At 32.0% G+C, this 14,165-nt stretch overlaps 1 protein-coding gene across 1 annotated transcript; it reads right to left on the bottom strand.

The window, feature by feature from the left end:
• Nucleotides 1-13,434: 13,434 nt before the first annotated feature.
• On the bottom strand, nt 13,435-13,851 carry Smp_140910 (hypothetical protein; the record flags this gene model as incomplete). Its single annotated transcript, XM_018793605.1, has 1 exon — nt 13,435-13,851. The coding sequence occupies one exon, from the start codon at nt 13,849-13,851 to the stop codon at nt 13,435-13,437; it is 417 nt and encodes a 138-aa protein (XP_018648100.1).
• Nucleotides 13,852-14,165: the final 314 nt, after the last annotated feature.

Genomic DNA, 14,165 nt, shown 5'->3' with positions numbered 1-14,165 from the left:
ATATTCTACTAGGTTGACTCCTTTTCTAGTTTTGCTACTATAATAGAATTATGATGGAATCAAGAAACCCTATGCAGAAGTGGAATAAACATATTTGTGAGTCACTGTATTAAAACTAAAACCGCAACTGTATTTTGTGATGACTAACAGTTAACTCTGCAATGAAAACTTCATCTTCCTTGAGACTTGCCAGCTGGATTATTGTACCTATGATATTTTATCCACTGGAAATTGTACCCGTTATATATTACCCTAATGAGTTAAAATGGTCCTAGTATTGTTAGTAACAGCTCCGGAATTTGATTTTCAGAGATAAAGGCATCATGTTTGTAGATCTATCCATCTAAAAAGCGTCAAATAACTCCTTATATATCTCCAGGATTACACCGGCTAGTAAACAACACTATGATATAGCTAAATGTATTAGTGATGTATTTTCAACAAGAGATTATAAACCAAGAAAGGTTAAATAATTAAGTTTTCCAATGACTAATAGAGTTAAATAAAATGTCTCATAGTAACTAACCCCATATTCTCTAGTAGTAATTAAATTCTACTAATTGTCTTCGACCATTCAACGTCGTTCAAGGTACCATAGTATCAAGGCAAATAGTTTAACGAATGCCTAGTAAACTCTATTGATCGATAAGTATACATAAAGAACCATTAAAAAGACAAGGACTCATTAGTATTCGTTAATAACGTTTAGTAATACTTCATTCAAAAAATCAGTAACCGAATATGCTAATCAGAGATTTTTGTAAATATGTGTGTATTAATGTTCACAAATACACTTGTTCCATACGAATAATAATCAAAAGGTTCGTTAATTCTATTATCTTCCTTTCCTCCATATTAAATTCCTGTAACTGTATTTACCTAAACAAAATGTATTTGTCAGAAGGGGTTTTGTGGAGAATTCAGTAATTTCATAGTTGAAATCATGAGTCAATTGTCTTCAGTAAGTCCTGCGTTCAAATCTCGCGAGGTGGGATCGTGGATGCGCACTGCTGAGGAGTCCCATAATAGGACGAAACGGCCGTCCAGTGCTTTCAGGTTTTTTCTGGTGGTCTAGCTTCAATTGACTCATGATTTCAACTATGAAAAAATGTATTTGACTGATCAGCATGAGGTAATAAAATATACTAAAGATAAGTTAATAAATTAATTACGCAACTAAAAAATCTTAATTTTTATATAAACTCAAATAAAATCATGAAAGATATCCCCGAAATGGTGCAATCTTTCTCATTACTCAGAGAAAGATTATTACACTTAATATCACTATTATTATTATCATTATTATTATTAATAACTATATGATGTATAATAATAAGAATAAAACGACAACAATAAATAATGTTTATTCACACAAGTTAATCATTACAGTATATCTTCTTCTGATGACAAGACAACTTTGTTCAGTTCTTGTTATTGTTTAAATAAAAAAATATTTTATTATTCTGAGATTTAAAACTGAGTTGGTTGATATTGTGTTTTGTTATATTCAGCACTACATAAATAGTGACAGCCTCTGGGAAGAATAACATTCGTATATTTTATCAACTTACAATTATAATTGAAACCATGAGTCAATTGAAGCTAGATAACCATGGAAAACCTGGAAGCACTGGATGGCCGTTTCGTCCTACTGTGGAACTTCTCAGCTGTGCGCATCCACGATCCCGGCTCGCGAGATTGGAACCCAGGACCTATCAGTCTCGCGCGCCAGCCCTTAAGCACTAGACCACTGAGCCGGCATCCAACGGTGTTAATGTCTAACTTCAACCAATCCACGAAATTGGGCAACCATTCACCAATGTCTTCAGTGAGTCGATATCTCACAACAGACCTAGTTGAACTCCACTGGACGAAATAGTCATCCAGTGCTTTCAGGTTTCCCATAGTGGTCTAGCTTCAATTGACTCATGATTTCAATTATATAAAATTACTAATATCTCCACAAAACCCCCTTCTTACAATTATAACCTAAGAAAATCATTAGATAAATAATGTAACTTTGACATCAGAATTCATCTTCGCCTATCAAATATAAATCAATAATATCAGTTAGCTAGACTGTCAAACAGTTTAAATCTCCAATAATGATATTTGATTTAAAGGTTTTAATAAAATGCATTGTGAATTTAATTAGGATTCTGTTAAAAAACCTAAATTATCTACTTAACTAGTAAATTACATCGTAATTTAACATAATAATTTAATGACAAAGTAATATATAACTATAAAACATTCATTAGTAGTAGTGTAGTGTGGGCTACTTATATCCACATAAGTAGTATATGGTGATGGTCAGGCATGGAATGTATTTTGGCAGAAGACCGATAAGGAAAGAACTGTAATGGAGCGCAATTGGTATGAAAATGCATGAACAATGAAATCAGAGAAGATGGACTGATATTTGCAGAAAGAACGGTCAATATTAAGTCAATTGATTGTTATTTTGCAAATTAACTGTTTACCGTATAATTATCAGAATTTAGTAAGATAGTTTGTAATTTGTGGTTAGATACATTTGGTTATCCCCATTCGTGTTCTTGTTCACCACAGTATCATCCATGTATAATAAACTTAATCAGTGGATAATATAGAATATCTATTCTATCTCCTAATCACCTGTGTAGTGTTATAATTGTCGATTGAAAGAAAATTATTATGGAAGAGAGAAAAGTTGAAGACATGACATGAATTTATGGAGTTAGAAACTGTCAATCTATCTAAAATTCTCAAAGTAACATATCGTGAATTAAATATTCTTAAACAATATTTATTTGTTATTGATAGTAATTTAGTAATTACAAGTAATCCTATTATATTATATCATATTCCCTTTGAAGAAATTCAATGTTTTGAAATAGTTTTTTATTTAATTTAATCATTTTCACTTTACCATACATCTAAAACAACACAACCACATAAAGTACAATGCATAAATGATACTGAGAATTCATCAAACACCCTCTTCCCCTCCCCGGAAAAAACCCGATAATCTGCTATAATGTATGAAGTTTCTTTTCCAGAATAATTGAAATAACTTTATGTTAAAAGGAGATACACAGATTTTCAACAAACTACAATTCAAAATGAAATGTTCTAATTACGCCCACAACCCCTCCGGGGGCTACTGCTGGTCCAATCCCGGATAAAGGAGGAAGCTTGGGCATGGGGTTAACGACCCCAACCCTTAAAAAAACTAACTCGATAAAAAACGCTAACCAGAAAAAAATTAGAATCTGAGAACCATATAGTAAATACTTGTAAAATGTCAATCAATTGTCTCAAACTTGACTGTTCCTTTTGCAAAATGTCAATCGATCGTCTCAGATATCACTGTTACTTCATTTCCATGACAATCATTCACTGTTCATGTTCTCTTTTCTGCGATCTTCTTAACCTTCTTCTGCCATGTATTTCACTTTGATCATACATACTACTTATATCTGTCGACATCAGTAGCACACACCACATCAATACTACTTATAGTAATTATTGTTATTATTATTTGTAAAAAGTAGTAAATATCATTAACAAATTAAATATTAAGTTTTGTTTACTTGTTACATATGAAACATAATGTTTTTATCAATGTTGAAAATGTACAGTTAATAAATAAAAAACAAACAAACAAGAACTAACTAAACATTTACATACAAAATAAAAGTTCACTGAAAGTTGAAAACTTCAGTACACCAAATGTATAAATTATGTTTCAATGAATGGTTAATGTCAAATGTTGTTTTAATGAAATGACACTGTAAAAAAAGTTCCTATCAATTTGTATAGTATAGTTTTTAAAGTATTGATCATTTAAAAAAAATTTCATTCAGATCATCATACAAATGTGATTTCGATTAGCCTGTTAGCTATTGATGACTAACATTAACTGAAATTCATTCGTAATGTACTTGCTGAATATTCAAGATTGAACACTGTCAGTGCAAGCGAAAAATCTATTGGAAATATTTACAATTTACGAGGTGTTGTGGAGAATACTGAATTTTATAGTTAACATCTTTGGGTGATCATTCTTAGACTTCCTTTCAAAGCCGGGAAACACTGGATAACTGTTTCATCCTAGTATGGAACTCCCCATAAGTGATCATCTACAACCCCTCTGAGAATTGAGCCCAGGGTCTTTATGTCTCCTGGCAAGTCCTTAACCTTTAGAACATAGAGTCAGCATTCAAAGGTTTACATATATAACTTCAATCAGTTCATTACATTGCAAGACCAGTATTAATTCCCACTGGTGAAATCCGTCTTATTCCCGACAAGTTCAAACTTAGCTCAGAGATCAAAGGGTTAAGCAATCTCAGTGATATCTGAAGGTGAAGGTTCGATCCTTGGTGGAGTCGTGAGCTTCCACATCTAAACAGGCCAATATGAAGACGAAACACCTATCCTGTTTTTCTTGGTTTTCAGCGGTTGTTTAACTATAGGCAGTCTGTTATGCAAACTAAGAAATGTACAAGATAGTTGGAAGGATAAGTTTTTTAATGATGATTATATCAAAATATTCTCTTCATCAATAAAGCATTGTATTTAATTATCTAGTTAGTTAAACACGGAATGAATATATGAAAATTAATGGAAAAAACAACAACCGTTTGAGTGTTACTTGGGAAATTATTGAACATTAAAATACACTAAACAACGATTTCATCCTCGTTAGGGAATTTCACTCCTTTTAGAGATACCCTAGAAAAGTCCATTTTTTTAAAGTAACAGAATAAATTAACAATAAAATATCTATCTAAAATATAATTATTTAAAAAATGAATATAATTTTTACGTAACTAGTAGAGATAGTTCTCAACTAGGAAACAATGTTCATGATTAAGTGATACTATCCAATCAATATAAAATTTAATTGACCATCTCATTTTGAAATTAAATCACTAGACCTTTGATTCATAACAGTAATTTATGGAGTTATTAAACTATTAATTTACTCAGTAACTGTTATGAATTAAACTCTTTTGATTTGTTGTGTAAAGACTTTCGGAGATCAATAAACTAACAAGTGAAATGGGCCCATCATTTAGTAATATGCTATCAAACAATATGATCGAGTGATGGCTACTCACGAGACTGAAGTCTTGGAGTAAATTTCCGAATGAACTGATATCGAAAGGCAAGATAATTGTCCAATAGAATAAGTTTTTTTCTCTTAACAAAACGACATGCTTATATACAAAATATTGAATACAAGAAAAAACGCGATTGAAGGAAATCAATTTTGTAAATCAGTTTCACTTCAATCATCAAGACCTTTCCCATCATGTCACTACCCTCATGAATTGATGTATAATTCTTTTGTTGTAATATCGGCAAATTATTGATGCTTTTGACAAGTTAAATATATTCTGTAATTTTTATTGAAATCACTCCCTTGTTTCGTCTACCGACTACGATTGCACTGTTGACACTAAATTTAAAAAACTCCTTTGAGGTTATTTAATTACTGGTGATAAATAAATATTTGAATTCACTTTTTCCCTCATTCCCAAACAGAATATTTATTACATAAGTTGGTATGTGACAGTGCGACCAGGTCGCGATCAAATTTGATTTTATTAATTATTATACAAAATCTATTTAAGCCACTAAAATTAATAATTACAGAAATATAAACAAAGGATACAGTGAAGCTAACGCACTTGAACTTCAATATGAACTTCTTAACTTTGAATAAACAGATTCCTTTTCTACAGAATAATGCTCTAATGAGTTAACGAATATTCTTCTAGAATTTTTAAATTACCATCAGTTAAATTGACTTACACGTGACGAGTCAGATTTTGCGGGTTTTATTCGCCACGGATTGACCTCAGTTGAAGAAATATTGCGAAACAGAAATAATAAGATAGATACGTCTTCTTAGTACAGGAATCCTCAGCCGTGTGTATCCATGACCCAACCAAGAATCGAACCATAACCCTCAGGTATCACAGAGTGAATGCTACTTCATGATTGTAGTACTATATCTCGAACTGAGGTCGAATTTGTATGATCAAATTCTGATCCAGTGTTTCGTATTGTCAAATGTTAGCTATGAAACCTGGAAGTCTTGAGGTTGGGACCCCATGTGACCGTGAATACATACTACTACCCAGTCCCTTCGTAGGACAAAACAGCTATCCAGCGCTTCACAATTCTTAATAATTTTCTTGGTGAATTTAGTCCATGGTATACAATTACTATATTCAACAATCTCTACCACTCTCTATAAGAACAAAAGCACAATTGTTTAGTAAGAATAACCATGAAACCGTAAATCCTAACGTCATTTCGTTTATTTCAAAAATGTTTTACTCCTAGGTAAACTTGACAAAAAATATGGGTTTATCTTCTTTCCTACAATCTTTAATCAAAGTTGACGATTTTACTCTATGGTTTAGACAGTTGACTATCAATCGCTATGTCAGGGGTTTAAACACTGCTCGACCTAGCAATCTTCAGCAGACATCCTGGACGATATGAGACTAAGTATTTGAAATAAATTTTCTATGTGTTACAAAGACGTATGGATTCCATTCTATTAGAAACTACTAATTGTACTATATCAAATGTAATTATCATTATGAAGTGATATTGGATGCGGGCTCATCGAAAATCAATGGACGCCAGGCATTTTTTGTTATAGTTGGGTACTTTGAATAGATTATATCAAATGAGGTCGAACCAAAAGCCTTCATATTCAGTGATAAGAACACCTTTATTTCAATAATTTGAACTTACTGGTTCACAATTTAAACTTCTAATTGGTATCATTTCAATTATTACGCATATGAAAGTAATAATTCGATAGTTTTTCATTCATACACATGTTACTTCATATTGTTTAAGCTTAGCCATATATATATATATATATATATGACCACGCGTATATAACCTCTGTCAGGGTAGTCCTACTCACTGCCTTCTCATGGCGGGGCTGTTGTTTACGAAATTGAGAGGACGAAAAGCGAATGTCCGGCGCTTCAACCGGGTTGGTGGACACGGGAGTTCACCTAAAGGAGTTGGAAAACCCTGATTCCAAACCAATGGTGCACATGGGCTCCACTATCCTGAAGGAACAAATGGCGTATGAATCATTCGTTGGTCACCAGCTACCATGGGACTGCATCTCCTCACGATGCTCCACTGCCTTGTGGATCAGATCTTTAGGTCAAAGGCTCCGGGCGTGGTCCCCTAAGAAAAACACCTGCTTCGGTTTGGGCACCCGGGCAGTATCACAGTCCTCACACAAATCAAATGAGATTTGTGTGGCGCATATGTATCTGGTTCCCCTTTGTACCAATATTTACGTGTTTAAATAAATAAATAAACTTTGTATCACTAAATTAATTTCAAAAACCTGACTTTAATTATTACTGTAAATCTTATACTTCATTATCAGACGTGTGTAGAGTGAAATCAATTGAATATTCATTCAACTCTAATTTCACATGTAGAATAACTGGATAGTTATTATGTCTGACCAATGAAGAAAATTTCTAATAATCAGAACCGTTAGTACTATGAGATTGTTATTTAATCTGAAAATGTAAATTAGTTGGTTCTTTAAAGCCTAATATGATATCAACACTGTTTTTCTCTCATCAACAAGATATTGAACAAGACATATAAATCCATTAAATCGGTACATAGATTAAAATTTTTTCACAAAATTAGCATGAAAGTAGTTTTTATTGTATTGTATAAACATACAAAAATGACATGTTATATTACTGTCCATTATTGAGGTTTTATCTAAAGTGACTTGAATACTATCCTACTAACTACATACTTTCAGTTAATATACATATTTTTTTGTATAATTCGCTTATTTTTGTAAGCAAATCACAATCTCAAGATAGAATTTTATAAAATACATAATCACGTTGTCCGTTACATATGGTAGGCCTTTAAACAAGCACAATACTTTCCTAACATTCAATCGTATCTTAATGGTCAACACTCACAATCTCAATCAATTTCCAGTTGAACTACACCATATCCGAATGTTATCAGTAGGGACTATTCAACTTGATTTACTCCACAGATCACTCACTACCTCTCTCTCAGTTGATAGTCAGAATTCCCGTCAATTTTAATGAATCTCCAGTAAATAGTTGAACGCATCGACCACCTCACTTATCATGAGAGTCTCATCAGTACTGATGGTCTGGTATCTGATAAATTCTCGAGACGGATTCAGAAGGCTCGATTGACTTTTGCCAACTTGTGTCACTTGTGGAGTGGGCGATATATCCGTCTTCCAATCAAAGTAAGAGTTTACTGCGTAGCAGTTCGATCCGTTGTACTATATGGAAGTGAAAAATGTCCATTGAAAGTAGAGTAGATTTGTTGGTTGCTGGTATTCGATCATAAGTGTGTAAGAAGCATTGCTCGTGTATTTTGGGACCACGGATTGAGGATTTCTGGGTTAGGAATAGAATGCTAGGCAAACATGTTAAATCGATTGACGAGGTAGTAAGTCTTCATCAACTGAGGTGGTTGGGACATGTTACGTATGACCAATAACCACCTACCTCGACGGGCGATGTTTTCTAGTATAGGAATAGGCTGGAAAAAAGCTAGGGGCGGCCAAACCAAAACATGATGTCATTCCATGAAGTCAGTGACAATTGGACTAAGTCATGTTAATAGGTGTAGATTACCTGGTTGAAATCCACGGAATTACCGTAACCAATGGTTAGAGACTTTGAATGACAGGTCTCAAAATCGTTTGCAATGGTGCAGGTGCATCCAGTCCTTGTTTTCTCCCGAATTCTGAGATTCTAAATTCCTCATAACCTTTTTTGTCATTTCTCCAATTTATATTTTCTTTTCGAGTTGTACCTTAGATGCTTAATTTTTCCTATTACCACTAATACTCTGATTACAGCTACTATTCTGGGATTCGGTTTAACAACTTCATCTCGGTGTGCTAATGGGGTATGGTAACTTGATCGATGTACATACGTACAGGTTCTACGTTGTGAGTGACTGACTTCAATGAATTTCCACATAACACCTGTTCGCATAATCCCATTTTATTTGATGATCATGGATTATCTCATTCTATTTCAAGAATGTATTAACTAATAATCAAATCAAAATATGAAGTGATCAAATTCGGGATTATATGTATATTATTAAAGATCTATATAAGATCATTAAAGTATCAGATTAGATTTAGTTGGATGAAACTAAACTGAAATGGATATCACTGTTGTGATGTAGTGTTTCGTTTGTGCATGGTTAGTGAAGGAAGACAGAGCAGTGAAAGTTGATATTTTAAAGAATAATTGGATAAGTGTCAACTATGTGGCTTTGTTACAGCATCTACTGAAATAATGAAAAATATTAGTTTCAATATCAAAAGAAATGATCCCACTCTAATTTGGGAATAAAAATTTACTCCTACGTTTACATTTTTATGTGTATTAAGCAGATTATTTATGAGAACTCTATATTTAGATAGCTTTCTAATATTTAACTACTAACAATAAAGCTTTCGAAAAGATATAAGAATTATTACCACTTACCACAAAGACTGGTACATAATATGATGTCTCTTATTGTCAGTATCTTTATCTACTTTCTCGTTTAAGGAGATATATTTCGGTTGACGATTTCAGATGTGGTCCCCCCTAAAATAGAACTTTAAATTTCATATGTAGATTCTATGAAAAAGAATTTACTAGTGTTTTTTTTCTGAAAATACATAATGAATTCAAAAGTGATATTAGCTTATTTCACAAATTAAGATTTAGTTTTAGCATTGGTATTAGTATCAAGAGTATCTTACAGAATCCCAAAGTATAATTATTAAGAAGTGAGAAAGTAAACGCAATTACATTCATTTTTATTACATTTAGCATGAAAACATACTTTTCTTGAAAGATGAAGTAATATCAAACTTCTGTGGAACATATATGAAATGTTAAATCACCGTTAACAAAACATACTTCCTAGTTTTCAATAGTTCTCTAATTACAGTTAATTCATGATAGAAACTATGAAATACAACAATCAGCGAGACTGTAATTTATGGACGAACCAATAACGTATAAGATAACAGGTCTCGGGTTTGGGAGAGAAATTCACTCATCCATTTGGATAAATAGAGTTTTGGTATTATAGCTAATGTCAGTTCGTGATGAAAACCCTAAATCTAATTTTTAACCTTAATCATCAACTGTAAATCATAATTTTAATTCCTCACATAGGTTTATAACCCTCATTTGATTTTGGTTATTAGGTGGACACTCTTGAGATCAGTCTAGCGTCGCTCAATGGTAGTCCATAAATTATAATCTCGCCTAACAATCTCTATCAACAACCTATAGTATTAAAAATTATATTTTGCAGATAAGATCACATGGACAAAGTGTAAACCAATCAAATTTTCATGTTTGATGAAATAAAAGGTGGTGCCTAATTGAATATCCATCTTTAGTTCAGTTAAATAGATATTAAGAAAATCTTATATTCTGACCAATAGACGTTAGTATATAGTATATGTCTATTACATACTTCACACTTTTAATGTTTTGTTTTGAAATTTGGATTTTTAAGAAATTTTATATCCACTTAAGGAAGAAAAAACCATTCTGAATAGTATAATGTAATTAATTAACTAAATTGATACACCATAAAACAACCCTTAATCTTACTAATAAAGAAAGAAATAAAAAAAATAAGATTTTAGGATTAAAAGAAAAAGAAGATGCAAACCGACTAGGTAAACAATAACAACTGAACAAAAACAAATTGTAAAAACATCTTAATCAAAAAGTACCTAGTAGATAATAGAAACTTAGTCTATAAAATCTAATGGAATTGTAATATTCGTTAAGTTCGATTTGTATAGATTGAACTTGACAGACTGTAAATAAACTCTACTTAATGATAATAATGATAATAATTATAATATTAATAATAGTAATGTTGGCAACAACAGTTAAATGTTTACCAATTGATTTCATTAGAACTTTTTAACACAATATTTTTTTTATTTATGATTGTCTTCACAGAAACAAAAACATTCTAATCTTTTAAAGTACTCGGTTATGTATTGAAATGCTGTATTCATAGAGTCAGTATATTAATATTTCGTAGTATTGTAGTGCATGCTACTTATGTCTGTCGACATAAGTAATATTTAACACCAATCGGAAGTAGAAAACTGGGCAACAGAAGGCTGCGAAGGTCGAATTAAAAAGGTAGAAACGGAAAATGGAAAGTAATTGTGACTTGAAAGAATCATACACAATTTGAGGGACAAATGATGAAATTTTGCGAATGAAGGATTTAATGTATGTTTCATATATTTTACCAAGGGATTCTGTAATTTTGAAATTAAATTCACTTGGTTGTCCTCTCCAGTGTTCTCGTTCACTACGGTAATAATCATTATTTAATTGTAAGGTCTATAAACTACCTTCAAAAATAGTTTAAAGGTTGTATTTATGTTTGAATGGTAGACTGGATAGTACATGTTCACACTGCTATACATTAAGTTGGATTTTAAACTCTTTTTTATCTGCATGTAAGTTATGTCATCCTACATCATGGAATGACTTTAGTTAGAGGACAGTCGAAAGCCAGGAAGTACTGAAAAGCTGTTTTGTTCAAGTATGAGACTCCTCTATAAAATGCATTTGCGATCCTACCAAAGACCAAACTCAGGAACTTCAGGCCTCATGAGCCTTTAAACATTACATGACTATCACAATAAAATTGCAAATATTTGTCTCAAACCAGACATATTTGCAAGTTATTAGGTAGTTAGAGGCGTCAGATAAAAGGTACTTGACTTACGTTTCAAGCTCTTCAGTACTAATTAACAAGATATATCTGAAATATTGAAACACTAATGATCCCTAGAGTTCCAACCTTGTTCTATAAATTACCATAGTCAAAGACGTTGTCCCTAAGCTAATTGTATTACCATTTCCCTTGTGTAAGACCAAGGTATTTACACTAATTTATCAAAAAATATTGCTCGTGACATTTCGCTTAGGAAAGTCGAGGGAATTTTTGAAAAAATTACGTTAACCGTTGAAATAGAAAAGCAAGTAACAACTATAAGTTACAATCTATAGTTCCTTCGTAAATTAGTATAGAATAAAGTGATATTTTGGAAAAAAAATACAGGAGATAAATTATTATACTGTACTATTCGGGTTTGTAATTTATTGAATACTACTAGGAAGTTTCAAAACTATTACAAAATAACTCTTCATGCCAATAATTAGTTACTATTGATTTTATAATTGAAGTAAGCCAATTATAAAAACTATCAATAGTAAGAGGTCATATTTATAAAACTTGCTTTTTCTTAAAAAGAAGAAATAACTAGTGTCAGCCTGGATAAAGTACAAATGAAGTTCAAGTGTTTTTATATCACTCATAAACTAAAAGCTTTAGTGTAGATGTAAAAATTCAAATTCAACATTAACACCGTCGGATGCCGGCTCAGTGGTCTAGAGGTCGAGCGTTTGTGCTCGGGACTGAAGGTCCTAGGTTCGAGTTCTGCTTGCGGAGTCGTGGATGCGCACTACTGAGGATTCCCATACTGGGACGAAACGGGTGTCCAGTGCTTCCAGATTTTTAATGGCAGTCTAAAATTGATCGGTTCATGAGCTTATTTAAACTTACTCAAACAATTCAGTATGAATCTCGTTCAATATTATAAGTGTGAACTTTCGATCAATGTGACATTTCTATTAACTTTAATAATTCAGATGAACTGTATTCAGTGCTTTTGTAGTAGTGCTACGTACGATATTAAGTGTATATAAAAATCCATATACTAATTAGTGCATTTGATTTGACGACGATGTTTTTGGACGACTTGTTTCGAGGAGTTGTTTATTTGAAGAGTCAATAAGTCATCATTCGCATCAATCTTTCGTTTTCTTACTTGGGCTGTGGGAATTAGAGTGGTTTCCGATTTTCAAGTATAAGCAGTAGGGTCATTGATACAACAGAGGCGATGCGGACATAACATTTCTATTATGATCAATTGGCTAATTCATTCCACATTATTGTCCACTTTGTGAGTTCTTTATAAATATCTCACTAGTAACATATCATAAGGAGACATTTAGGGACGCCGGTTCAAATATCTAGTGGGGAAGTATCAATTCTTCCAGAATTTCAGATATACATTATTGATGAACATAAACAGTAAGAAAACATGGGTCCACAGTTTTTCACAAATTGCCTTTAATCATCTTACATTAACCATATCTTATCACTTCAACCGAAACAAATATATTTTATGCTGATTTTTTGAAAGACTTCACAAGAACCTTATCATTTTAATAATCAGTAGGAATTCCATTAGATGTGACAAGTGTTATTATTTGTACCAGTAGTAAAATTGAAACTAAAGAAATTTACATAATTGTTCACTTACAATTCAAATATTGTACAAACACTTCCTTTAATTATTCTCATTCTGTCTTCTGAATACGGAGTTGAATTTTTCGCATTCAGTGTATGTCTTCGATAATCAGAAATTAAAGTGTGAACTTTTCTAGATGTATCGAATGAATGTGAATGAGAAGACAGGTATTTTCGATTTAGTTTCCTAACAGTTGCAGTTACATCATTTGGATGTCTTTCGTTTTTCAAAGGAATTTCAAAAGTTTTTGAAGAATGTCGTTGGACATCATCATCATCATCATTAAGATTGTCATTTTCAAATGAGGAATATTGCTGTTTATTTGGTGAATTAAAACTAGAAAAATATTTGCGTCTCAATTTCACATCCAAAACTTTAGTGAACATGGAACCTTTGGATTTAGTCGTCCTTGTTTCAGAGTTCATTATGATGAGAAAAAATTTTAACTAAATAACTTACATTTTGACGTAATAACTTTTTCACTAGCATAGTCTAATTTGTATTGGTAACCATTGTGAATTTGATAAGAAAAATTCTGTAGTCAAGGTTTCAGTTTGGCCTTGAGCCAACCAATAAAATTCATCGAATACGTAGGTTAATGAACAGTGAAAATACAAATTGAAATCATAAAAACAATTGACGATTTCGTGTACTTAACTTTTGTATTCAAATATAAATAAATTCAAGTCAACATTGAGTGATAACCAACAGACTGTTTGTCTAAAGTGACTAAAATTAA

The sequence above is a fragment of the Schistosoma mansoni genome, chromosome 1, assembly GCF_000237925.1.
Source record: "Schistosoma mansoni strain Puerto Rico chromosome 1, complete genome".
NCBI classification, from domain to species: domain Eukaryota; kingdom Metazoa; phylum Platyhelminthes; class Trematoda; order Strigeidida; family Schistosomatidae; genus Schistosoma; species Schistosoma mansoni.
Note: the sequence above shows the minus strand (reverse complement) of the source record. Positions and strands in the feature narration are given on the sequence as shown.